General features: G+C 53.5%; 1 protein-coding gene across 2 annotated transcripts; it reads right to left on the bottom strand.

Annotated features, from left to right (window-relative positions):
- Nucleotides 1-646: 646 nt before the first annotated feature.
- Nucleotides 647-23,433, bottom strand: LOC138813921 (small glutamine-rich tetratricopeptide repeat-containing protein alpha). 2 transcript variants are annotated; one of them, XM_070002515.1, is made up of 12 exons: nucleotides 23,362-23,433; nucleotides 11,568-11,703; nucleotides 10,719-10,825; nucleotides 10,402-10,486; nucleotides 9,463-9,562; nucleotides 7,017-7,121; nucleotides 6,156-6,294; nucleotides 5,633-5,695; nucleotides 4,292-4,329; nucleotides 3,572-3,661; nucleotides 3,361-3,481; nucleotides 647-1,673 (listed from the first exon to the last, which is right to left on the bottom strand). In XM_070002515.1, exons 2-11 carry the CDS (start codon nucleotides 11,665-11,667, stop codon nucleotides 3,367-3,369), a joined length of 942 nt encoding a protein of 313 aa, XP_069858616.1. In that variant the 5' UTR covers nucleotides 11,668-11,703; nucleotides 23,362-23,433; the 3' UTR covers nucleotides 647-1,673; nucleotides 3,361-3,366. The 2 variants fall into 2 exon arrangements, with proteins under 2 accessions (XP_069858616.1, XP_069858617.1); XM_070002516.1 differs by lacking the exon at nucleotides 23,362-23,433 and adding an exon at nucleotides 23,235-23,272.
- Between the last annotated feature and the right edge of the window lie 3,579 nt (nucleotides 23,434-27,012).

Raw genomic sequence — 27,012 nt, 5'->3', positions numbered from 1 at the left:
CCAGAAACTAAAAAACAAGGCTGAAGCCACAGCTCCATTTGTAGGCTTTCTTTTCGCCAGCCCTGGGCTGAGTGTTGTCTCTGAGCTCCTTTTGCACAAGGCTAGCACTCTACCACTTGAACCACAGCGCTACTGGTGCCAGGGCCAGCTGAGCAGCACCCATGGCCTCCCCACCCCATGCCAGAAGCTCACTGGTGACCTTCCCTGTCACCAGCGGGAGCTGACAGCAGGTAATGCTGACCCCCAAATCCCACCCCACCTGAGCTGTCTGGGCATGACCAGGACTGCGGGCGGGCGGGCCTACCAATACCAGCTGCACCCAACTCTGCTGTTCCCCGGCCAGGTGGACTCTGGCTAGACAGTAGGCACCTTGGGCCTGGCCAGCAGGACCCCTCATATCCCTGGTGACAGGTACGGAGTCCATGAGCAGCGTGGGTGCCACGCATGCCCATGCTTACCCCGTAACCCTTGTGTGCCAGTGTTGCCCACGGGGACATGACGGGGGCCTCACTGCAGACTACGGCTCAAACCTGGACTCTGGTACGAGATGGGGAAGGACTGGCCAGGCCTCGAGGTGGCCACAGGCCAGCAGTGCTGGGGGGGGGGGAGGGGAGGGCAAGTGACACTCAAAGATCAACGCAAGAGCAAGAGGTCATGATGTCGCTTTATTCCACATCCATCGCCTCAGCGTGGAGCGTGTGGCCAGCCCACCCCGTGGGGCTTGGTAGCGGCCGTGGCCCCTTCCTACCGGCTACCTACGCACACACACACACAGTTCTGCCTCTACCTTGCAATGGCTACACACGGCCCTGACTGCCACCATGGAACCGCCACAAGACTGCAGGGACATCATGGTGGCCACGTTTCCTGGACAGGCTTTTCCTCCCTGGACACAGCTCTGGTGACCTTCTCAGGGCTGAGGGGTGGTGCAGGAGTGGGGAGCCCTCGGAAGGTCCCTGGGCCTGCTGGACACCTGCAGGGTTAGGGCTGTGGGAGGGGACGCAGGCAGCCAGGATGTCCTGGTCTGTCCGCTGTGCCCTGGGGACAGAAGGTCACGCATCGCTATTGGCTGTGAGGGCTGGACCAGGAGGTGGGACAATGGCCGCATGGCTATCTGCACATGCGCAGCAGGAAGGAGCTGCTGAAGCCGTCCTGTGTCCACGAGGCTCAATGTGCAGAAGCCGCGTTTGCCGAGCAAGCACCCGCGTGGTCCTGGGAAGCTGGCGCCCAGGCCGGGCTGGCAGTGAGCGCTCTTGGGGCCCAGGCGGGGCCCAGGCCGGGCCCGAGGTCTACTCCTCAAGTCCTGGCCCCCGAGGCCACAGGTGTGTGCCACGAGGCTCCTCGTCACACCTGCCACTTCCCCGAGTCACCAAAGGAAGTACTCCCGGGATTCTAGAAAAATTCTGGAACAACTGGGGCTGGGGGAAACCAGCGCTGGTCTACACTCAGCTTGCTGGCTCGGTTCTCAACGCGGGACTGGGCGGGAAGAGGAGTACAAAAAGGGAGGAGGGAAGGCAAAGAAAAAAAAAAAAACAAAAACCGGGGACGGGGGAGCCATTTAACATGCAGGTCCAACTTCTTTCTTTTTCTCTCTTGGGCAGTCCGACGGGAGAAAATGGCAAAACACCAGAAGGCTGCCAGCAGGCCGGGAAGGACAGGATCGGGCTGGATGGCTGCAGGAAGATGGACACACAGGCTGTTAAGAGCCGTGGCGGGCTGGGAGACCACGCCTGAGAAGGGACACTCAGGGTACAGGCTGGACTGTCAAAAACTCGAGTCAAAACAATGTCACAGACACTGATGGTCACGTGGATGGCAGCTGCTGTGTGGCCCACAGCACATTATCCAGAAAGTTCTAACAAAGCAGGCATGGATGCCATTGAGGGCACAAGGCACCAGCTTGGCAGACTGAGAACAACTGTGCTTTATTCAAAAGCTAATGAACAAGAGGAGGGCTGGCCAGATATAGAGGCGAAGCCTGGCATGGATGTGCACGCCTCTCATCCCAGCGATGGGAACCTTACAATGGGCAGACTGTGATCCAGCGGCAGACTCCGCCTCAAACACAGCCTCCATAGCCGGGCGCTGGTGGCTCACGCCTGTGATCCTAGCTACTCAGGAGGCTGAGATCTGAGGACTGTGGTTCAAAGCCAGTCCAGGCACGAAAGTCTGTGAGACTCTTATCTCCAATAAACCACCAGAAAACCAGAAGGGGCACTGTGGCTCACGTGGTAGAGTGCTAGCCTTGAGCTGAGGGACAGCGCCCAGGCCCATAACCAAAAAAAAAAAAACCAGCCACCACGAAGGCTGGAAGCATGGTTCAGTGGCAGAGCACCTGTGTAGCATGCAGGAAGCTGAATTCAAACCCCAGTACCAAAAAGAATTTTTAAAAAAGAAAAAAAAAAAAAAAAAAAAGGAAGAGAAAAATCACCTAGAAGGAAAAGTATCCAAGACACATATATAAATGACATTCACTCTGGGTGGAAAGATTAGGGCTATGTTTGCAGCTTCTTATTTTGTTTTCTAAATTCTTCTGAAGTAATCATGGCTAAAAGATTAAGTGTGGGCTGGGTATGGTGGCTCATGTCTATAATCTCAGTTACCTGGGAAGCAGAGATCATTAGACTCAATCTGTGGCTAGTTCAGCAAAATGTAACCAAAACTCTATTTCAATCAGTAAAGCAAGACATAGTGGTAGACATCTATAATCCCAGCTAGAAAAGAGACGTAGGCCAATTAAGGTCCAATCAGCCCCTGGTAAAAACATGAGACCCCATCTGAAAAGTGTCAGAAGGAAAGAGGTCTGGGCCTTATCTAAAAATAACCAGATCAAAAAGACTGGGGGAGGGACTGGGAAGGTGGCTCAGTGGTAGAGTGCTTGCTTTGCATGCAAGAGGCCCTGGGTTCGATTCCTCAGCACCACATAAGTAGAAAAAGCTGGAAGTAGTGCTGTGGCTTAAGTGGTAGAGCACTAGCCTTCAGCTGAAGAGCTGAGGGTCAGCACGTAGGACCAGAGTTCAAGCCCTATGACCAACAAAAAAGAAAGGCAGGGGATGTGGCTCTGAGGTAGAGCACCAACCTAACAAGTTCAAGTCAAGCTCAAATCTCAGACTGCAAATGAAATAAAGCATAGTGTGTATGGGGTGGGGGGTCATATCCGAGCCTCGGTCTCTGCCTTGGGTCCCTGGGCATGCCAGCTGAGACTGCGTGCACCCACTCAGTATGGGCGAGCAGGAAGTACGAGCGCCTGGACACCCCTCTGACTGCCGCCTGTGACCCCAACCGTTCTGGGTGAGCCAGTGTGGCCAGCCCTCGCCCAAGGCCCCCTGCTTCCCATCCACACAGGCCCCAGGCCCCCACCTGCCGTCACTCCTGCTGCTCATCGTTGCTGGCGCTGGGGGTCCGGCTGCGGATCTGACTCCTGAGCTGCTCAATCAGCTCCGGGTTCTGCTGCTGCATTTGCTGGGCGAACTGCTGGCCCCTGGAGGACAGAGGCGCGGCGCGCCTGGGGATGCGTTCTTCTGTGCCCCTCTTCCCGCCCACGGCCCCCGCCCCTGCCAGCCCCACTCACGCCTGGATCAAGCTGGCCAGGTCCGTCTGCGAAGGGCTGGTGCCCGGAGTTCCTAAGGGGTTGTGGCTGCCAGAAATCATCCCGGACATGCTGCAGGAGAGCAGGCAGGTGGGAAGGTGAGGCCCAGAGGGGGGGGCCTGGGAACCCCAGCCCCTCCCAGGCAGGAGTCTCCATCTGGCAGCCTCAAGGCCCGCACCCCACTTCCCAGGCCCTGGGTTCCGTGGCTTTCCCAGAAAGGACCACTTTTGGCCCAAGGACAAGGGGCCTCAGCAGAGCAGTTGTCTCCAGAGGACACCAGAGGACACTGGTTGTGGCCTGTACAGACCCTGGCATGGAACTGTGGGGAGAAGGGTGGTGCCTAGCTCCTCAGTGCCCAGAACACCCCACAAAGGACCCAGCCCCACACGCCAGCAGTTCTGGGGCTAGGAAACAACCAGCAATCTCACGGCCATGGCCAATCCCACAGGACTGAGGACACCCCATTTTCAGAACAGGAGGAATCCAGAGACAGAGAGTGAAATCGTGGGGGATAGGGAAGGACAGGGTGATGCTTGTGGTGCAGATACTTTTTTGGTGAGGTCAAAGAATGTTCTAGAACAAAATTAGGAACCCAGTTGCATGCCACTATGAGTGGCCTAAGTGCCACCAAACTGCTGCATATTTTACCACAACAGAAAATAAAGACAAGACAGGAGGAGAGAGGCCGTGGCCGGCACTTACAGCTGCTGGAGTTGGGGGGTGTTCATCAGGTTTGATGCCTGGAAAAGTGAACAGAGAGTCTAAAATGAGGGGCTCCCAACATGCTTTTTTTTTTTTGGGTTGGTCATGGGGCTTGAACTCTGGGCCTGAGCGCTGTCCCTCAGCTCTTCAGCTCAAGGTAAGTGCTCTACCATTTGAGCTACAGCACCACTTCCGGTTTTCTAGTGGTTTATTGGAGATAAGAGTTTCATGGACTTTCCTGCCCAGCTGGCTTTGAACCTCAATCCTCAGATCTCAGCCTCCTGAGAAGCTAGGATGACAGGCGTGAGCCACCGGCGCCCGGCTTCCCAATGCACTTTGATTTCCTCCTTGAAACGGGCACTCACTGCTTGTTACCCGGGCTGGTCTCAAACTCAGGACCCAAGGACATCTTCCCACCTCCTCATCCTGCGTGCCAGGATGGCAGGGGTGGTCACCATGCCTGGCTGTAGTCTTATCCGTGCTGGTACTGGGGTTGTCTGGACTTGGCCTTGTACTTCCTGGACAGGCACCCTTCCGCGTGAGCCATGACCCCAAGTTGCTTGAGCCACCCCTTGGCCCTTCCCTGAACTGGTTCTGTTTGGGGTAGGGTCTCACTTTCTGCCCAGGCTGGCCTGCCATCCTCCCACCATTGATTCCCTGGGTGGGTGCGGAGTACCCAGCCACTGATGGAGATGGGAGATTTGAGAATTTTTATGCCTGGCCCCAAAAGCAATCCCAACCTGCACCTCCAAGTAGCTGGGATCACAGGCGAGTCTTGATCCCCAGCTCCCGCAGCCCAACACCCCTTTTCCTCCCATCCCCAGGCTGGGGCGGGGGTAGCTCCCTCACAGGGGGATGGAACTAGGAACATCCTTGGACTCCCCAGCCACAGGGCATGTGAGCCCCGCACTGCGCATGGCCGCCCCAGGGTGATCTGCTGGCTGACACTAGGCACGAGTGGTGAGGCTGCGTGCCGGTAAAGCTTTTGCTTACAGAAGCTGCTGGCCCTGCAGCACTGAGGATGGGATGCCCACGGGAGGGTGGGGGCTGGCTCCTGCACCCCACAATGGAAAAGACACCTGCTAGGTGTGTCCCCAGCGCCCCACAGCATGGAGCCTCACAGAAGAGCAGCTCTGGCTGGTTCTTCCTCTGCAAGCCACAGCTCTGGCAGTGCAGGCCAGGGTACCCTACGTGTCACCTTGGGGTGGTCCCTGCACCCTAGCATCTGATCCTGTCTTATGTGCTCAGTGCCTCAGGAGGGGACAAGTGTGTTTAGCACTGGGTGTGGGGTGCCAAGGCGGGGAGCACTGTCAGGAAGACAAGGATGGGGCAGGACATTACCATGCTCATAAAGCTGGGGTTGTTGAGCAGGCCAGCGATGTCAAAGGTGCCCATACCGCCAGTCTGGGGAGAAGAGAAAGGGGGGTTAATGACATGCATGACCCTCATGGGCAGGCCCTGGGGTGAGCAGCCAGGCCTGGCAGTCATAGGGTGCAGAGCCCGTGGGCCTGGCTGGGTGCAGGTCCTCGCAGAGCACCTGGTCCTGCAGGGCAAACCACCTACAAGCAAGCACACCAGGGCAGCAGCCGGCCCAGCCCCTCCGAGTCCACATCCTGCAGGGCTACTGCCAGCCCCACACCCACAGCCCGTCCAAGTCACTCCACAAACTTGTCCCAAGTCCCAAAAGGGCAGCCTGCAAACCCATGGGGCCACGGCCCTCCATCCTGCTTCCCTGTACCTCCTGACCAACCTGGGCTCCCCAGGTGCCCCACGTGTGCCCTGCCTGTGTCTGGGCATCCAGAGACCCATGCACCAAGAGACCCACCCAGCTGGGACCCACCACGGGTGCCATGGCGGGGCTTACGGGACTCGGCGCCTCCCTCAGCTTCAGCTCTGCGATCTTGAGGTTGGACTTGTACGTCTCGTTGTCGGGGTCCAGCTCCAAGGCCTTCTTGTAGTAGGCCACAGCCTCGGCATGCTTGTTCAGGCTGGACAGCGCCAGGCTGGGGGGTAGGGTGGGGGGTGGGGCAGGCATGGTGAGGGACCCACAGATGGCCTTTCCCAAGTCCTTAGCCTGGTGGCCCCCAAGACACGGCAAGCAGGGTCCAGGCAAAGGTGGGAGCAGATGGAGTGCTAGAAAAAGCCTTTGTTCCCTCCATCCTGAGGAATAGGTTGTTTTGTCAGTTGTGGGGCCTGAACTCTGGGCCTGGGCGCATCCCTCACCTCTTCAGCTCAAGGCGAGCACTCTACCACTTGAGCCAAAGCACCACTTCCGGTTTTCTGGTAGTTTATTGGAGATAACTCAGAGTCTCAAGGACTTTGCTGCCCGGACTGGCTTTGAACCGCAATCCTCAGATCTCAGCCTCCTGAGTAGCTAGGATGACAGGCGTGAGCCACCGGCACCCGGTTTTTTTTTTTTTTTAAAGATCTCTTGGGCTACCCCTGGGTCTCCAGTGGACCCAGTCAGATCCCCCCCTGGCCTGGGGATGGGCTTCAGAAAGAGTCAATGAGCAGGATGGAACTTGCAGCTGAGAGGCTCAACCTGATTCGGGGGTGGCAGGCACCTCGCGGTGACCCAAGAATGCAGACCCAACCAAGTGCCTCCCCGAGCTCCGTGGTCCAAGCCACCAAATGACCAGAGTCCCAGAGGGGCTGCAGAGACCGTGTCCCCCAGGGCCAGTTAGGCCAGTGTCTGCAGGTGCGGGGAAAGGGGCGCCCGGCTTACCCCATGCGGCCGTAGGCCTTGCTGTAGGCAGGGTCGATGCAGATGGCGCGCTCGCAGTCCTGCACGGCCCCTGCATAGTTCCCCAGCTTGCTGTAGGCTGCGGCTCTGGAGACATAGAGGCAGAGGCCTGAGTGGGGGCCACCTGTGAAATGGAGCTTGGGGGCTTCCATAGAGAGGGGCACAGACATCAGGTGCGCTGAGGACGGAGGCTCCAGCAGGCTTTACACCATTATGTAGACGTGGAGACCCAAGCCGTCCAGGCAAGCGGCCAGGGCCCAGGGCCCAGAGCCCACCCCAGTCACTGGTCCCATCAGGGGACCAGGTTTTGGGGAGGCCCCAAAGCCAGTCTGCTAATTCCAGCATGCACTGCAACTACACCCCACACATGTACGCTTGGGGGTAGTAGAGTGGAGAGTAAAGAGCCCAGCCATGCCTCAGTATCCCCCTCTGCATCTGAGCATCTAGAAAACCACCCACCAAGAGGATGGGTCAAGTTCACGGAATCAAGTTAATCAGTCTTCCCAGGGTAAGGCCTGGCAGGATTGTGCTGCTCCAGAGTCACGTGAGTACATAGCCAAACAATGAGCACTTGGGGAGGACCGTGGGACGGCCCAGCCACGACCTTCCACGGCAGCCAGCAGCCCCAGAGGGGATGAGCTGTTGGGGCAGAGGTGGGGGGGCTGTTCAGTGTCTAGTGATTGCCCAGCAGGGGCGCTGGGCTGGTCCCCAGCACCTCAAAGAAAGCACAGTCGCTGAGCGCTGGATGCTCATGCCTATAATCCTAGCTACTCAGGAGACTGAGATCTGAGGATCACAGTTCAAAGCCAGCCTGGGCAGGAAAGTCCATGAGACTCTTATCTCCAGTGAACCACCAGAAAACTAGAAGTGTTGCTGTGGCTCAAAGTAGGAGAGTGCTAGTAGCCTTGAGCAAAAAGCTCAGGACTGCTCAGGGTCTGGATTCAAAGCCCATGACCAACCAGAAAAAAAATTTGAAATAAAAAGAAAAGAAAGAAAGAAAGAAAAAGAAAAAAGGAAATGGAAAGAAAGCAGTCATCTCTCTTCAGTCAAGGGGATCCACTCCTAGACGCCTGGGGAAAGCCAAGCCTGTGGACAACAGTGAACCTTACGCTCTTTCCCACGTAGATAGAAGAATAAAGGCTACATTATAAACTAGGCATCTAACGGTGGACAGTGAAGCACAACACCCACAGAAAAGCGGTGCAGATGCAGCCTTTGCCTCCCCTCTCTCTAGAAGCCAAGCTGATAGAAATATTTTGGGGTGTGGTCCACTGAGGCTGTAGAGAACAAGTCCACGGATGAAGAGAGCGGGCTGACACTTGACAGAGCTCTGAACCTTGAAACGCATCCCTGCCTGGCTAGCCCACATCCGAGCTGCACCCAGGCTGCAGCACTGGTCATTTCAGTTTCTTTGTTGTTGTGACAAAGTGTCACTGGGCAGCCAGGTTAGCCCAGAACTCCTGCTTCCTTCCTGCCTTAGATTACTCACACATGTGGCTGCCAGACCTGGCTTCCTGTGATTTCAGACCCTGGGAACCTTTGCCCCTGTCACCAGAAGCCAAGGATGGACAAGGTCTCAAGAGAAGGAGAGAAGTGACTGGTGACAATAGAGGCCTCAGAACAAAGGGAACTGCACAGCTGCCACTTTGTGTCAGCAGAACACTAAGGGCAGGCCAAACACCGTACCTCTGGCCTATAATCCCACCTACTCAGGAGGCAGATACTGGGAGGAGCCAGGTTCAAGACCAGAAAGTTAGCAAGACCAGTATCTCAACCAATAAGCCAAGCGTTGTAGTTTGTACCTGTAATCCCAGAGGCACAGGCATAATCTAAGACTATCTCCTGATAAAAATGTAATACCCTGTCTGAAAAATAACTAAAGCAAAGAAAGGGCTGGGAATGTGGCACAAGTGGTAGAGAACCTGGCCAGCAGGCATAAAGTTCTGAGTTTAAATCACAGTACCACGGGAAAAAAAGAAAAAGCGAAAAGCGGCTGTCCCAGGGTGCGATCAGTTAATTTTGCAAATATCCTGAGGCCTCTTCCACAGGCTCTTGGTCACAGCCCTGGCACCAGACAGACAACTCTGTATCTGTTTCCCACTTCATTCCCATGGTCAAGAAAGACTCGGCAGACTGCGACAGGGCTCTGGGTTGCTGGACTTCTCCATGAAATTAGAGGTCTGGGACAGGGGAGCTTGTCAGGAGCTGGGGTGAGGCTGGGGAGCTCCTCACGGCCATGAGGGCCTGGGTTCCACGCTCAACACCAAAGGAAAGACAAACACACTACTTTCACCCATAGCAGCAAACCTATTTTGTATGAATATGCAGAATGCCCTGGAAACAGCTTGAAGTCCTGTGACTGTCCTGATGCCCTGCCCCCCATTCCTCAATTGCTCCTCCCCTCCATCCTGGCCTCCAAGGCCTGTACCTGTTGCAGAAGTACACGGCGTTGGCAGGATTGAGCTCAATGGCCTTTCCATACAAGTGGATAGCAGCTTCGAAGTTCTCCACCTTCATCTGCTCGTTTCCTGCAAGCATACAGATGGGTGTACAGAAAGAGAAACCTTCATAGTTCACCCACAGCATACTGAAGACCTGGTCATTACTGTTCTAGGGTAGGATGTGATCCCACAAGCAACAGGTGATCCCCAAGACAGGATTGGCCCAGAGCCTCTTTTGTGTTGTTCTCTGGAAATAGCCCAAGCAGACATCCAGCCTCCACCATGCAGTGCTCCCTCAGATCCTCAGCAATGGTCCAGGGCCCCTGATGACTGGGAGTGTGCATATGTCTAGTATGCAAGCGTACATGCGCGGATGCATGCATGTGCCCGCAAACACACACACAAACTCTTCCCACTCTATGTTATGGCTGGGCATCTTCCAAGGCCCCCAGTGACCAGAAGCGAGTGTGCCTACGTCTAGAACACACACACTCTCTTCCCTCTGTGCTGTGGCTGGGCATCTCCGTATTTTTACTATAATCTGGACCTCACATGCCATCAGACTTTAAGGTAGATTTCAGGAGCTTTCAATACATTGTTGTATGGCTGCCACCTCTATGTGCTGCTGTGTGGTGACCCACACTGTAGCGTGGGTCAGCCTCGCCCTGTTCCTGGCTGTGTGCTGCCCTAGGGTACCCAGAGGTATCAACTGTGTCCCCTCCTGTGGCCTCTGGCCGCAGTGAGCTATGGCGCTGCAGTCTGGCTGCTGCTTTCCTCTTCTTTAGACAAGTGTACAAAAGCCCAAGGCCAATCCCAGGCGGTCACACCGGGGCCCCCTCTGCACACCCTGGACCTTAAACACCATCCCCGTCCCTGAGGGCCCACTGACCACCGTCCAGCGCCGGGACGGAACTACTTTCCCATACCTTCCGTTTTGAGGCGCTCTGCCTCCGCTGAGTCCTCATCAGAAGGCGGGGTGTGCTCAGAAGGCCTTTGATCCTGCGGCTTCTCCTGCACAGAGGCGAGATGACCCACTGTGCCCCTGGCCCAACCCACCCCTCAGCCTCACCCCTCACCAAGTGCCACCAGGAGCTGCCAGGCTCCGAGACTCAGGACTAGGGCACTTCTAGTCCTACCCGAGGATGAGAAGGGCAGCATCCCTCTCAGCCCGCGGGTCCCGATCTCCAGGGAGATGCAGGTGACACACAGCCACCGCTGCTTTTCTCTTTGGGATGGGGCTCACCTTGCCACTGGCAGCTGCTTCAAATAGTTCAGGAAGAGTTTGGGGGAGTGCCAGGTCAGTGTCCTCCACAGTCACCCCGAAGGCCGTCTCCAGGCACTGGATGGCGACTGCAAGAGAAGATGGGGTACTTCCACAGTGCCCATGTGGGCTGGGCATGACAGTCTTCCTAGTCCCGATGCAGGGGTAACACTGTGCCCCAGGGTCCCCAGTACACCTGCAGCAGGTGCCCCTCAAGCTCCTGGCCCTGGACATCTTCCTCCTGCCAACCTCCTATCACCCAGGGCCGCTGGATGAGCCTGCACAAGCTGACACCAGGGCAGGCAGCAATGCACAGGGACTCAGGGAGCACCTCATATTCTCCTGTAGCGGTCACATGTCACCTGCTGAAGGGCAGTAGGGGTGCAGCCTGGGCTGAGACAGGAGTCTGAGGTCACTTGGATGTCCCTCAACACCTGCACTGGACTGTCACGTGCAGGACAGGAAACATCCGAGGAGCCCTGTCCCCTCAGCCACACAAGTCAGGAAAGGCCTCAGTGAGCAGGCCACACCCTAACCCCAGGTAAAACTGGGGGGCAACCATGTCCACCGCCACCCGACCAGAAAGGAAAGAAGGGCTTGAACTAGAACCTACTGCCCAAGGCTGTCCCCAGCACTGAGACCCAGTACTGCAGGGAGGACCGAGCGGACAGACAGGATGATGGGCACGATGGGCTGAGAGGTAAGCAGAACATTGAGGAAGCACCACTCGAAGACTGTTCTGGAAGCACTGTGAAGATTACCAACCCCAGAGCTCAGCCTGAAGCGAGTGCATGGCACTGTGTGGAGGGTCCCATGATCTGGGGTGCCTACCTTCCAAGCTCTCCTGGGCATCGGACGAGAGCCCTCCGTGCCGGAGCTGGTCCTGCAGGAACCGGATGATGGCATAGGCCAGGCGCTTCCGGTTGTCCATCTTGAGACAGGCAGAGGCAACACAGGTGTTCAGGATCTACGGGACAAGCAGGCATGATGAACTCTCCTCCCTGCAGGGCCCCTGCCCAACCTGCCACCATGAGAGCCACCCTAAATCGCCAGCCAATTCCACACCACACTCCACCAAGGTAGGCGCATGCCCACGTTACAGAGGGGGCAGCGGGGGGGGGGGGGGGGGAGGTGTTCTGCCCACATACCCAGAATGACCTGGTTCCAGTGGCTGCGATGGCCAAACCTGCTGCCTCAAGACAGCCCTTTCCTCAGTTTAGCTCACTGTGAAATGTCACTAAATGATAAACCAGCACCTTGCACAGCCAGAAGTGTGTGGCTGCTCTCTGGGACCTTCAGGCCCCAGGGTTGAGATGCACCCTGCTTCTTTACTCCCTGCTCAGGTCCACAGCCTCCTAGTTCTCCCAGCAAAGCTAGAGTGACATCAAGAGAGTTCTGGAATGCAGAGACGCAGCCCATGGACGGCTCTTTCCTTACACAATGACCATGGGTGCCTGTGCTCCCCGTGTAGGCAGGAAATGCCACACAGGCCTGGGACTCACTGCCCACTGCCTGGCAGTGCCACCACAGGCTGGCTCGGCTTCCAAGCCAGTAGGCAACACGGGCATTCTGACTAACCAACATCTAAGGGCAGCAACAACAGCTGGGGTGGCCTTGTCCTGGATGGGGTATCCCAAGCCTCAGCCCCAAACCCGAAACAGGGACCTCATTTGGAAACAAGGACTATGCCGGTGGCACAAGTGGCCCTGGTGACACCATAGAAGGATATATAGACATGCAGAGAGAGAGCGGGAGGAGGGTGGTGGAGACAGACACGGTGCATGAGGGTCCCAGCAGCCAGCAGAGGCTGAGGCCTTCCTGGGGGCTCCATGGGAGCGAGGCCTGCCCATAACAGATTCCAGGCTTGTGGCCTTATTCTCAGAGAATTGACCCCATGGTACGTGGTCATCTGATGGCCATCCCAGCCTAGACATAGAGAATGGGCTGGGCCAGCTCTGGTCACTAATCAGGGCTGGGTATGGAGCCCAGGAGCCCAGGAGCTCAGGAGCTGGCACCCTGGGGCCTGAGGAGCCTAAGTCCACATATGTAATGGGATGGAGAAACCCCATCATGGCTGCTGTGATGTCAGGGGACACTAACCAAAGTCCCCAGGCCCTAAGTTCTCAGCATCTTGCAGCCCATCGCCAACACAAACGGGGCTCGGGGTACAGCTGTGTAGGTTGTGTGAGCCTCTGTCCCTGGTGGCGATCAGCTCCTCCCAAGCACTGGCTCCCAAGTGTTCAGCTGAAGCATCCAGGTCCCAGGGTGGGAGCTGGCTCCGGACAGGTCCAGGCCATGCTGCACATCACAGCAGCAACGAGAAGGGCTCCTTAGGGATGGAGGCACGGGGCACCTGGAGTGTTGTGAGGCCTGGCAAAAGACAGAAGCCTGGGCCATCTGCACCTGTGCGTCTCATCTCCCTTGCTGGACCCAGCAGGCAGGGACAGGGCTGGCCCTTCCAGTCCACTCGCAGGGCACTGGCGTGGCCCAGGCAGGCGGAGTAGCAGGCAGATCTGAGATTCGGGAATAAATGAGGGGCTTCCATGAGAAGTGGGCTGACTTCGAACTGCAACACTCAAATCTCAGCCTCCTGAGTAGCTAGGATGACAGGCCTGAGCCACCAGCACCTGACCAGGAGACTCTCAGCTCCAATTAGCCACCAGAAAACCAGAAGTGGAGCTGTGTCTCAAAGTGGTAGAACACCAGCCTTGAGGGAAAAAGCTCAGGGACTGCACCCAGGCCCTGAGTTCAAGCCCCAAGAGAACATGGGGAGGAAGAGGAGGAGACACCACATTAGGACAGAGGCAGAGATGGGGCAATACTTGGACAAGCTCATCCGCCACCCGGATGCGGGACAGGCCCTGGAGGGAGCCATCCTGGATCCCGGGTCTCAGCTCTGCTCCTCAGGCTCCAGGGCGTGTGCCGCTGTGCCGGGGTGGCCAGCGAGGCTGGCAGCGTTGGGATGGGCACTGCAAGGCCCAGTCCCCAGACAGCTTTCAGCAGCAGGGTGGCCCTATTTTTAGAAGAGGGCCTGGGGACTGTGCCCAGGGTCGGCTGAAAGGACGCATGGACTACGAACACAGATACAACCACGTGTCCACTCATGAAGGATGTGGCCCACGGACAGGTGGGATGACTGGCTGTGCACCCCCAGGGACCAGGAGCCAGCCACTCGGCCTCCCTAACAGAAGGAAGCGCATACCACAAACTAAATGTCCACTTTAATCACCAATGGCCAGGCAAGCACACCTGCACACTGATGCATGCAGGCTCCGTGTGAGGAAGGGCACACACACAGGATGAGGGACCCAGCGCTCTACCACTTGAGCCACAGCGCCACTTCCGGTTTACTGGTGGTTAACTCGAGATAAGAGTCTCACAGCATTTCCTGCCCAGGCTGGCTTTGAACCATGATCCTCAGATCTCAGCCTCCTGAGTAGCCGGGATAACAAGATGTGAGCTACTAGTGCCCAGCCATTTTGTTCATTTGTTTTGAGGCAGGGCCTGGCTTAGGCCTCTTGAGCACTGGGATGACCAGCACGGTACAGTGCCTAGCTTGTCAGACAAGTTAACAGGAGCCAACTTCTATAGGCACCTTGTGGCTCTCCTCACCCACTTCACCCACCTCACCCATTGTGCTCAGCAAACTGGGTGCAGCACCCCTTTTCAGACCATTTTACTCCTTGTGCCATGTTTTTGCATAGTGGTGAGTGTTCTAGGGACACTGGGAGATACTGTGGTTGTCACACCTGGGAGCTCCTGGCGTGGAGGAGGCAGCGGCCAGGGTGCTGCCCTGGACACCCACTCCAGGGACCAATCACTAGAAGGCACTCCACACCTTACATCATCTCCCTCCACCCTGCCCTCACCTCCCCCCCGCCCCTCCCCCAGCACTGGCCATTGGCACTTCACAGATGGGAGACACAAAAGGCAGGACAGGATCAAACCCACAGCAGCCTGACCTGGCTGCACTTCCCCTGACACCCATGCTATGTCTATGTCTTGCCCTTAAAATGTCCCCAGCAAGACAAATGACCTATGTCCCCTCAGAAAGCAACAATCAGTCCTCCTGCCTGCAGTGCCCAATGGACCGCTCAGCCTATCCAGGAAGTTGCCAGCAATAAAGTACATGGATGGTACACAGCAAGGTCAAGGACGCAGACACTTTGTGGATCTCAGAATGCACAAGGGATCAGGACACTGTGGTTCACATCTGTAATCTTAGCCACTTAGGAGGTTGAGATCTAGAGGACTCCGGTTTGAAGCCAGTTCAGGTAGAAAAGTTCAACTTACCAGACAAAAGCCAGGCTGGTGGCATGACTTAAGTGGTTAAACACCAGCTTTGAATAAAGCTGAACAAGTACAGGGTTCAAATCGCAGTATTACCACCACAAAAATGGGGGTGAGAGAAGCCAGAAAAAGGCCACTAGGTGGTAGCCACCTGCAGAACCAGCACCCAGAAAGCAGAGACAGGATTGTGAATTCCAGGCTAGGTGGGGGTCCATACTGAAACTGACAAGACACGCCCCATACATACACACAAAATCACCCTGTTTATGACCCCACTGGTAAGAAATATCTACAACAAGTGAACCAGGGCCTGAGAAGGAGGTGGAGATGGTATTTCCTTGAGGGTAATGGAATGCTTTAGAATTAAGAAGTGATTCTGCATAACCTTGCATTGCATACATTAATTAACTCTCAATTTTTAAAAAAGTTTGGGGAAAGCCCCAAAGAATTATTCACTGTGCAGCTGAGGAGAGAATTCTAGAGGCCAGGGATGAGGAAGGGCCAGGGCTCAGAGTGCAAACCACCAGCCTCAGAACCCAGGGTCCACTTGGACACAGCCAGGCTCATGAGGCTCATCCACAAGGAGCTAAGCGAACCCTCAGAGGTAAAGCAATCTGCCTCAGCAAACAGGGCTGCGTGAAAACTAGACAAGTCTAAATGCAAGAGTGGTGCTTACTGGACACTATGTTAAAAATGAAAATTCAAGCTGGGTGCCGGTGGCTCACGCCTGTCATCCTACCTACTCAGGAGGCTGAGACCTGAGGATCACAGTTTAAAGCCAGCCCAGACTGGAAACTCCATGGGACTCTTGAACTCTGGGCCTGGGCGCTCTCCCTCAGCTCTTCAGCTCAAGGCGAGTGCTCTACCACTTGAGCTACAGCACCACTTCCGGTTTTCTGGTGGTTTATTGGAGATAGGAGTCTCACGGTCTCTCCTGCCCGGGCTGGCTTTGAACCACGATCCTCAGATCTCAGCCTCCAGAGTAGCTAGGATTACAGGCGTGAGCCACTGGTGCCCGGCATCCATGAGACTCTTATCTCCAATAAACCACGAGAAAACTGGAAGTGGCACTGTGGCCCAAACAGTAGAGCGCTCGCCTTGAGCTGAAGAGCTGAGGGACAGCCCTCAGGCCCAGAGTTCAAGCCCCACGACCAACAAAAAAGAAAAAAAGAAAAAAAGAAGCTCAGGGACAGTGCTCGGCCCTGGAGTTCAAGCCCCAGGACTAGCTACATAAATAAATAAGTGAAATGAAATTTAAATAATTTTTTTTTTAAAAAAACACAAAAGAGGGCTGGGAAGGTGGCTCAGTGGTAGAGCGCTTGCCTTACATGCATGAGGCCCTGGGTTCGATTCCTCAGCACCACATAAGCAAAAAGAAAAAAGCCGGAAGTGGCGCTGTGGCTCAAGTGGTAGAGCATTAGTCTTGAGCTGAAGAGCTGAGGGACAGCGCCCAGGCCCAGAGTTCAGGCTCCATGACCGGACCCCCCCCAAAAAAAAATACCACAAAAGAAACCTAGAAGCCAAGCACTGGTGACTCACACCTGTAATTCTAGCTACTTAGGAGGCTGAGATCTAAGGATCATGGTTCAAAGCCAGCCCAGGCAAAAAAGGCCATGACTCTTTTTTTTTTTTTTTTGGGTCAGTTGTGGGGCTTGAATTCTGGGCCTGAGCGCTGTCCCTCAGCTCAAGGTGAGCACTCTACCACTTGAGCTACAGCGCCACTTCCTGTTTTCTGGTGGTTAATTGGAGATAAAGTCTCACGGACCCAGCTGGCTTTGAACCATGATCCTCAGATCTTAGCCTCCTGAGCAGCTAGGATTACAGGCGTGAGCTACAGGGGCACAGGTAAGGCCATGACTCTTATCTCCAATAAACTACTCAGAAAAAGCTGGAAGTAAAGCTGTGGCTTAAGTGGTAGAGATCGAGCTTTGAGCACAAAGAGACTCAGCACCCAGGACCTGAGTTCAAGTCTAGTACCAGAAAAAAAAAAAAATAGAAAGCCTGCTCACCTCCAAATCCAAAGGCCTATGTAAAATGCCAAAATAGTTTCGACTTACATGAGCTTTTTCTTTTAAAAGGACTGTTTCAAATGACAGCATTATTCTCAATAGTGAAGAGGTACAAATTTAGTGTCTATGGACAAATGGCTGCATGGAAACATACAGTGTGGTCTACATGCATGCTGGAATATTACGCAGCAATGAAAAGGAATGGGGCTCTGACACATGTCTACAACATGGAAGGACTGTGAGGACACGGTGCTCAGCGACACACACAGCAGATACAGGATACCTGCTGCAGGACTCCATTCACAGGAGCTCCAGAGAGACAGAAAATAGGATAGGGTTCCTAGGGACTAGAGGGAGGGAAGTTGGTTTTGAATGGGGACAGAGTTTCAGTTTGGGAGAATGGAAGATTCTGGAGATGGATGGTGAGGACAGCCACCCGGCTGTGTGGCTGTACTTGATGACATGCACTTCACATGGTTAAAATGGTGACTCACCTGTAGAGTAAGTACAACCACCAGATATGTGTCCAAGTCTATAACCCTTCCTTTGGTTGGGAACCTGTGACTCTAGACCTGGTTTCTTTTGTCTAAGACAAAGGCCAAGCACCGGTGGCTCATGCCTGTAATCCTAGTCATTCTGGAAGCTAAAATCTGAGTATCACAGATTGAAGTCAGTCCAAGAAAGAGTCTGTGAAACTCTTACCTTAATGAACCACCAGAAAGCCAGAGCTGGAGCTGTGGCTAAAGTGGCAGAGCACCAGCCTTGAGTGAAAAAGCTCAGAGACAGTGTCCAGGCCCTGAGTTCAAGCCTCAGCAACAGCAAATACATGAATACATGCACAAATAAATCTAGGTCAAAGGCCAGCTCTGGACAGGTTTTGAGGAAGTAGTTTCCACATTTCTAGAAATTTCACAAAGACTGGCTGGGAGGATGGCTGCACCTGCCTTACCTACCTCAGATCTGGAGCAAAGGTAAAGACCTGGAAGGCTGGGGGAGAGGGGTCACAGGCTCTGCCCCCAGCGGCGATCCACTGGGACCGTCCCAGATGCAGGCCACTTGGAGGGCCTTCCTCTGTGGAAAATCTGGAGTGTGAAAACCTGAGTGTGTAGAGTAGGGGCCATGAATTCCCTCCAAGCACTAACAGAACTCTAAGGAGGAATCCTGAATGTTAGCCTGGCTCTGAGCTTGAGCTGTGAGCACGGAACGGGGCGACACGGATGGCTGAGCGTCCTACACAATGTTGGCAGGCCTCAGTTCCCTGCCCCAGCGCCTGGGCGCCCTTGCACACATGGCACGCAGGCCCAGCCTTGTTCCCCCAAGGCAGCTTGCTTTTGTGAAGAAAGCTTTGTGAGCACACACAAGCTGCCTCTGGCTGTTGCATATGTGTGGCAGAGCTGGGTGGGGGTGAAGGTCAAGACCAGGGCCCAGGCCCAGGGAAGGTGGCTCAGCAGTAGAGTGCTTGCTTTGCATGCATGAGACCCTGGGTTCGATTCCTTAGCACCACATAAACAGAAAAAGCCAGAAGTGGTGCTGTGGCTCAAGTGGTAGAGTGCTAGCCTTGAGCTGAAGAGCTCAGGGACAGCACCCAGAGTTCAGGCCCCATGACCAACCAAAAAAATAAAGACCTGAGGCCCAGGAGGGTGCTCTGGGGAGCACCTGTCTAGGAGCAACTCCATTAGCAGAGCTACTGGGCCCCTGCCACAGAGGTTGTAACATCCGGGGCAGGTGGGCACGGTACCTGGGAAGGGCCACCTGGAGCAGGCCCAATTCTGGAGGATGGACAGGGGAGGTCAGGAACCTGCAATCGTAACGCCTTGCATTCTGCAGCTGGCACTCCCTGCCTTGCAAACTGTGCACCTGGCTCTAGCCTGGCCAACAACTATGGTGAGATCTGGAGAGCAGTTTCTTCTGGATGAACATGGCTATCCTGGCCTCAACCCAGGGTCCCCAGGGGACTCGACAGACACCCCCCCCAACACTGTATCCATGGTCCCAGTCCTGCTGGGGCCTCAGGACACTGCCCACACTGAAAACCACCCAGAGCAGAAAGAAGAGTTCCCAAAGCTGGGGATCCCAAACTCACATGGCTACCCCCTTGCCCAGGTGTCCTGGTATCTGGTAGAGGCGAGGTACAGGCTGAATGTTTTGTCACAAATAATGAACTCAAGGTCTCCACCTTGCCCAAAGGCATCTTGGACTGCCTCAGTCTCCCTCCTGGCCCCTGTAAGGGGCTGAGTAGCATCCCTGGGCTTTATGCACTCCACAACAGGACTTCCCTAAGCTGTGACAACCCCAGGTGTCCCCAAACATCATCCAAGTGTCCAAATTCAAGAGTGGGGGAAAGACGGGCTCCAGGTGAGGCTGGGGCAAACTTGTGGCCCAGGAATTTCTGAATAGAAGTTTCCAGAAGAAGCCAGGCACCAGTGGCTCACACCTGTTATCCTAGATACTCAGAAGGCTGAGATCTGAGGATTGTGATTCAAAGCCAGCCCAGACAGGACTTTAGTCCAGGAGACTCTTACCTCAAATGAACCACCAGAAAACCAGAAGTGGTGCTGTGGCTCAAGTGGTAGGGGGCTCTCCTTGAGCTGAAGAGCTCAGGGACAGTGCCCAGGCCCAGAGGACAAAAAGAAAAAGAAAAAAGGAAGTTTCCAGAAGATGGCCATTCAGTATGCTGGGCCTTAGAAGAGCACTGTAGCAGATGCCCATGATCCCAGAGTAAGTGCTGTCCGTGGCACTCCAGCCTGGGAAGCTGTGGGAACACAGCCCCTCCCTCAGTGGGGAGGCCCAGACAGTGCCCAAAAGTGGCTTGCGCACCCAGCTTTAGCTTTTCATACAAGTAGGGGATCACCTGGCCCTTGTACTGGGGGGAAGACACTGTGATTTCTGCCACCCCCTCCCCCACACACCCCAGGGCTGCTTCTCTGCTCACTGGCATCTCCAGCAAGGCCTGACTCTTCTTAAGTTGTGTTCCCCGACCCTGGGCACAAGTACCTGGCAACAAGTGGCCTGCACAGACATCATCAGATCACTGACAAATTCAGAGCCACGTGATCAAGTTCTAATGGGAGATCATTTCTCTTTGGCCCGTTTCCTCCTCGATACAAGATAATAAAATGGCTAGTTGTGGCTCACAACTGTATTTCAAGCTACTTGATAGGAAGAGATCAAGAAACGATGGTTCAAGGGTAGCCCAGGCAAAAAGTTAGTGAGATATCACCCCCTCACCCCCCCCCCCCCGGCATCTCACCATCTCAACTATCAAGTCAAGGTGGTGCTACATGCCTGCAATCCCAACTATTTGGAAGGCAGAGGTTAGGAGAGCTTAGGAAGAGAGAACTTCAAGGCAGCCCAGACACAAATGTAAAACCCTATTGGAAAAATAATGAAAGCAAACTTGGTTGAAGAAAGTAGTGCAAGCTGGGCAATGGTGGCTCACGCCTGTATTCCTAGCTACTCAAGAGGCTGAGATCTGAGGATCACAGTTCAAAGTCAGCCTGGGCAGGAAAGTTGTGAGACTCTTATCTCCAATAAATCACTAGAAAACTGGAAGTGGCACTGTGGCTCAAGCAGTAGAGCGCTCGCCTTGAGCTGAAGAGCTGAGGGTCAGCACTCAGGCCCAGAGTTCAAGCTCTACGACCAACAACAAAAAAAATAGTTCAAGTGGTAGAGCACTTGCCTAGCAAACACAAGGCCCTGAGTTCAAATCCTGGTATTAGCAAAAAGAAAAAAAAGTAATAAATATTGTCTACCTGTAGTTCTTTTCATTCCTTCAGCTTTCAACCCAGGCAGGATCTTGTCACAAACATGTACAACTAAGTCATGCCAACTACACTGAGGCTGTCCTTGGGCTGGGAATGTGGCTTCGTGGTAAAGTGCTTACCTAGCATACACAAAGCCCCAGGTTCAATTCCTCAGTAACACATACACAGAAAAGGCAGGAAATGGCACTATGACTCAACTGGTGCTAGCCTTAAGCAAAGAAGCTCAGGGACAATGCCCAGGACTGGCGCATGCACGCACGCACGCAAACACACACACAATCTGAGGCTGTCCCTAATCTGGGACAGACCTAAACCCACTCACATATGCTTCTATGATCAATCTGCAAGCTAGGATCATTTCATGCTCACACCTTGAAATGGCTACTATTCTACTCCCCATTCTGCAGGAGGGTAAACTGAGAACCAGAAAGATCCTTGGGGCAACCAAAGGCCACAGCAATGAATAACAAACCGGGAGCTCTGAACCCAGGCCATCTGGCTCCTGTGCCTGAACTCCAACATGCCCTACCAAATTGGGTATAGACACACCCCAAACTGCACACAATTTCCAGGGACCACACATCTCTGTGGCGTCTCAGTGATGATGAGTTATCTAGTCAAAGGTACGATGCTTTTTGTGTGTGTGCCAGTAATAGGGTTTGAACTTAAGGCCTGAGTACAGTCCTTTTGGCTTTTTTTCCACTCAAGGCTGACACCCTACCACTTGAACCACACCTCCAGTCTGGCTTTTTTGCTAGTTAGTGGGAGATCAGAGTCTCACTGAGGGAGGTGCTGATGCTAATAATTCTAGATACTCAGGAGGCTGAGATCTGAGGATCAAAGTTTTAAGTCAGCCCTGGCAGAGACTCTCATTTATTAATCAACTAAAAGCCACAAGTGGAGCTATGGCTCAAGTGATACAGAGCCAGCCTTGAGTGAACATGCCCATGGTCTAAGTTTAAGCCCAAGTACCACACACATAGGGTCACACACATACACAGACTTTTCTGTCCAGGTAGGCTTCCAACCTTGATCCTCAGATCTCAGCCTCCCAAGTTCCTAGGATTACAGGCATTGGAGCCTAGAAAGAGTAGGACTTTTTTATTTTTTGGAGGGGGGGCAGCTCTGGGGCTTGAACTCAGGTCCTGGGCACTATCCCAGAGCTTCTCTGTGCTCAAGGCTAGCACACTACCACTTGAGCCACAGCACCACTTCTAGCTTTTTCTATGTGTGAGGAATCGAACCCAGAGGTTCATGCATGCTAGGCAAGCATTCCCACATTCCCAGCCCAAAGGTAGGATTTACAGCAGCATTTTTAGGGCTAATCATTCTCTACAGGGTGTTCCTATGTTGCTGAGCAGTGTCCCTGGCCTCTGTCATTCCATGACAACCACATGTCCCAAAACACAGCCTAAGGTACCTAGGGGACAGAACTTCCTCCTGTTGAAAATCACTGTGAGAGGGCTGGGAAGGTGGCTCAGCGGTAGAGTGCTTGCCTCGCATGCATGAGGCCCTGGGTTCGATTCCTCGGCACCACATAAGCAGAAAAAAAGCTGGAAGTGGCGCTGTGGCTCAAGTGGTAGAGCGCTAGCCTTGAGCTGAAGAGCTGAGGGACAGTGCCCAGGCCCAGAGTTCAGCCCCCATGACAAAGAAAGAAAGAAGGAAAGAAAGAAAATCACTGTTGAGAAGATAGACAAAATAAGATCAAGAGAAGCAAACAACCAAAAACAGTTAAAAGCATTCTACCTCACTGAGGCAGACATCCCAGGTCTTAACAAAAAAATATTGCCAGCCTCTAGTAAGCGCCCATCCCGCAGCCAGGCACCCGACGGCCATGCAACCTCGACATGACTCTGAGAGGCTTACACTTTCACAGGTAATCAACCTACAGAGGCCACCGCCGCTCAGAGAGGGAAAGCCATCTGCCCGAAGCCAAACAGCCAGCCAGTGAGAGGCAGTGGCAGGATGGTCCTCAATCCCACACGTCTCCACTTTACTTCCACATACACAAAAAGACCCTACCTGTGAACCAAGCCTAAAAACGGCTTTTCTTTTTGTTTTTCTTTTTTTTTTGGGGGGGGGGGGTGGAAGTCCCATTTTTGTGCTGGGCTAAATGGGTTAAATCCACTCAGGCAGAGATTGTGATTCGGTCCAATTTAGAGACGGAGAGACGGAGGCTTTGAGCAGGCTGGTTCTGAAAAGTCAACCCAGTGGAAAGTTGAAGCGCGGAGACTAACGCGGGTCCCCCGAGCTTGAGGGCCCGTGTTTCCAGGCGGGAACAAACGGGGGTCCCCCGAGCTTGAGGGCCCGAGCAGCGGGCGCCTCCCTCCCCGCCGCTCCCCGCGCGGTCCTCTCCACAAGCCCGCGCAGCGGCACGTTCGGGGCCGCCCTCGACGCCGCCCTGCCTCAGTTTCTATTCCGCGCCGCCCACTCACAGGATTGACCCGACGCAAAGACGTCGGCCTCACACCTTCCTCCCCTGACGGGCTCCTGAACCCCGGAAAGACCCCAGCTGCAGATAACCCGGCCCACCCGACTCACCACGGAGCGCCCCTAACTCACCTCACAAGCGACCGAACCCCGACCCACCGACGGCTGCGCCTGCGCACCGTGGCGCCGTCCGGCCCCGCCCCCTTGCCGGGGCGCCTGCGCAGTAGGAGCCCCGTGCCAGTTTGTTTTGGGACTGCGCAAGCGCACTCTCGTGCGAAGAGGGTCTGGGCGGAAGTGGCGCGATTTGGAGGCGGGAACAAGCTGGTCGTTAGGGCAACTGACGTATGAGGCCGGAAATTAGGGTGTGAAGCGGTGCATGGTGGGAGAGTAGTCGACTCCGAAGGGTCGGAGGAGCGGACCACGTGGTGCGCGGCTGGACACGTGACTGCAGCTGCGCTTGGGCGCCGGGCGCCGGCACCTTCCCGGATGCTGGATGAATGGAGGGCGCGTTTCCCGCTCTCTTTGTCCACGCTTTCCGCTCGCTTGCACAAATGCATCATTTTGTGCCTTCAATCGTGGCATCTAAAGTCAGGGATGGTTGTATACAGCAGGTGGCTGGCATTTACTCAATAAACGTTTATTGTTGGGGCTGGGAATGTGGTTAGTGGTAGAGCGCTCGCCTTGCATGCCTGAGGCCCTGGGTTCGATTCCTCAGCACCCCATAAACAAAAAGAAAAAAGCCGGAAGTGGCGCTGTGGCTCAAGTGGTAGAGCGCTAGCCTTGAGCTGAAGAGCTGAGGGACAGCGCCCAGGCCCAGAGTTCAGGCCCCACGACCAACCAAAAAAATAAATTAAATAAACGTTCATTGCAAGCCAACCTGTGAACAGCAGCAAAGTGGGAAAAGGCAGTCAGGAATTCAATGTATAACTACAAAATTGAAAGAGTGAGGGATGGGGTTGGGACAGATGAGTGAGAATATTCAAAGGGGTGACATTGGTCAAGACACATTGTATTCGCTGGGCACCGGTGGCTCATGCCTGTCATCCTAGCTACTCAGGAGGCTGAGATCTGAGGACCGTGGTTCAAAGCCAGCCCAGGAAGGAAAGGCCGTGAGACTCTTATCTCCAACAAACCACTCAGAAAACCGAAAGTGGTGCTGTGGCTCAAGTGATAGAGCGCTAGCCTTGAGCTGAAGAGCTGATGGACAGCCCCACGACCAACAACAACAAAAAAAGAGCAACAAAGTACTCTACCTAATACTGGGATAAACAGTAAGATTTAATATTAGAATGTAAAAGAAATTTCAATGTTATACAATATGGAGAAGAAAAGGAGAGGTTAAATAGCCTGGAAAGAGGAATAAAAGAAAGAAAAAACACAAAGGACTTTGGGTACCAGTGGTTCACACCTATAATCCTGGCTACTCAGGAGGCTGAGACTGGAGATTTGTGGTTCAGGGCCAGCCCAAGAGCCAGGGGCCGGTGGCACACCTGTAATCCTAGCTACTCAAGAGGCTGCGATCTAAGCCTGGGTACGAAAATCCATGAGACTCTTATCTCCAATAAACCACCAGAAAACTGGAAGTGGTGCTGTAGCTCAACTAGAGCGCTAGCCTTGAGCCAAAGAGCTGAGGGACAGTGCTCAGGCCCAGAGTTCAAGCCCCATGCCCATGCCCGGCAAAAAAAAAAAAAAAAAAGCTGCCAAGGCAGGAAAATCCACTGCGAGTCTTTGTTAGATTATTTGGATTTTGCCAGAAAACCACACAGACATCCAGATACAGAGAACAAAGAAAGGTTTATTGCCAGGAAAGGGGCCAGCAAGACCCCTTCTCACAAGGGAGAAGTGAGATGTGCCAGTTAATGTCTGGGGTGACCTATATAATCTAGGAGGTTCAGGAGGGGCTAAAAGGGGCTAGGAGGCAGAGACCCTAGCGTGAATGTGAGGACCAGGGGCTTCATCATGGCGGACTAGGATTTATGGCTGCTACCCAAATAGTAGATAAGGGTCCTGCAACTGCCCAGAACTGAATATCACTCTAAGGGGCTCCTGTTGCATTATATGGTGGTAGCTGCCCCAGAGAAGTGCCATCACAAGATAAAGGGGTTTGGAGGCTGATTATTTATTGCCTTTACTAAATGTGTTGCCTAGGAAGGGAGCTTGCTAAGTTGTGGAGATGGAAAAGAGTATACTAAGCTATGGAAAGGGAGCTCATTTCACTAGCAGTTCAAGGTGTGTGTGTGTGTGTGTGTGTGTGTGTGTGTGTGTGTGTGTGTACTAGGGATTGAACTAGGGATTGAGTATGGATGCTATCCCTGAGCTTTTTCACTCAAGGGTAGTGCTCTACTACTTTAGACACCACTTTCAGCTTTGTAGTGGTTAGTTGGAAAGAAGAGTCTCACAGAGGGGTTCTTTCCTAGGCTGGCTTCAAACAGCTATCCTGAGTAGCTAGAATACAGGTGGGAGCCACCAGCACCCAGCTAAGATTTTGTTCCTTTTTTTATTTTTATTTTTATTTTTTGTTAGTCGTGGGGCTTGAATACTGGGCTTGGGCGCTGTCCTTGCACTCTTCAGCTCAAGGCGAGCGCTCTACCACTTGAGCCACAGTGCCACTTCCAGTTTTCGAGTGGCTTATTAAAAAAGAGTCTCACGATCATAAATCACTTCGGCAAAATAGCAGGATACAAAATAAACCCACAAAAATCAGTTGCCTTCCTATACACTGATAATATACAGGAAGAGAGGGAAATAAAAGGAGCAACCCCATTCACAATAACCTCCCGAAAAATAAAATATTTAGGAATTAACCTAACCAAAGATGTAAAAGAACTATTTAATGAGAACTATAAAAAGTTAAAGAAAGAAATTGCAGAAGACACTAGGAAATGGAAAGATCTCCCATGCTCTTGGATAGGCCGACTTAATATAGTAAAGATGGTAATACTTCCAAAACTAATATACAAATTCAACGCAATTCCTATTAAAATCCCAATGACATACATCACTGAAATACAGAAAACAGTCCAAAAATTCATATGGAACAACAAAAGACCTAGAATAGCCAAAACAATTCTAGGGGATAAAGACAATATGGGAGGGCTATCCATGCCGAACTTCAAACTCTACTACAGAGCTATAATAACAAAGACAGCATGGTACTGGCACAAAAACAGACCCGAAGACCAATGGAACAGAATAGAAGATCCAGAAATAAATCCACAGGCCTACAGCCAGCTGATATTCGACAAAGGAGCCAAAGACATACAATGGAAGAAACACAGCCTCTTCAACCGCTGGTGCTGGGAAAACTGGGCAGCCACATGCAGAAAACTAAAAGTGGACCCCAGCCTATCACCATGCACCAACATCAACTCAAAATGGATTAAAGACCTTAACATTAAACCTGAATCTCTGAAACTACTGCAGGACAGAGTAGGAGAGACACTTGAACTAATAGGCACAGGAAGGAATTTCCTGAACAGAGTCCCAGGGTCACAACAAATTGGAGAGAGACTGGACAAATGGGACTACCTTAAAATAAAAAGCTTCTGCACAGATAAAGCTATCGCAACCAAGCTAGAAAGACAACCAACTAATTGGGAAAAAATATTTACCAGCAATATATCAGACAAGGGGTTAACATCCTGTATATACAGGGAACTCAAGAAACTAATCCCTCCCAAACCTAACAAACCAATTACTAAATGGGCAAGGGAACTAAAGAGGGACTTCTCAAATGAAGAAATAAAAATGGCAAAGAAACACATGAGGAAATGTTCATCATCC

This window comes from Dipodomys merriami, unplaced genomic scaffold, assembly GCF_024711535.1.
Source record: "Dipodomys merriami isolate MVZ:Mamm:240054 unplaced genomic scaffold, mDipMer1.0.p SCAF_6, whole genome shotgun sequence".
Classification (NCBI taxonomy): Eukaryota; Metazoa; Chordata; class Mammalia; order Rodentia; family Heteromyidae; genus Dipodomys; species Dipodomys merriami.
Note: the sequence above shows the minus strand (reverse complement) of the source record. Positions and strands in the feature narration are given on the sequence as shown.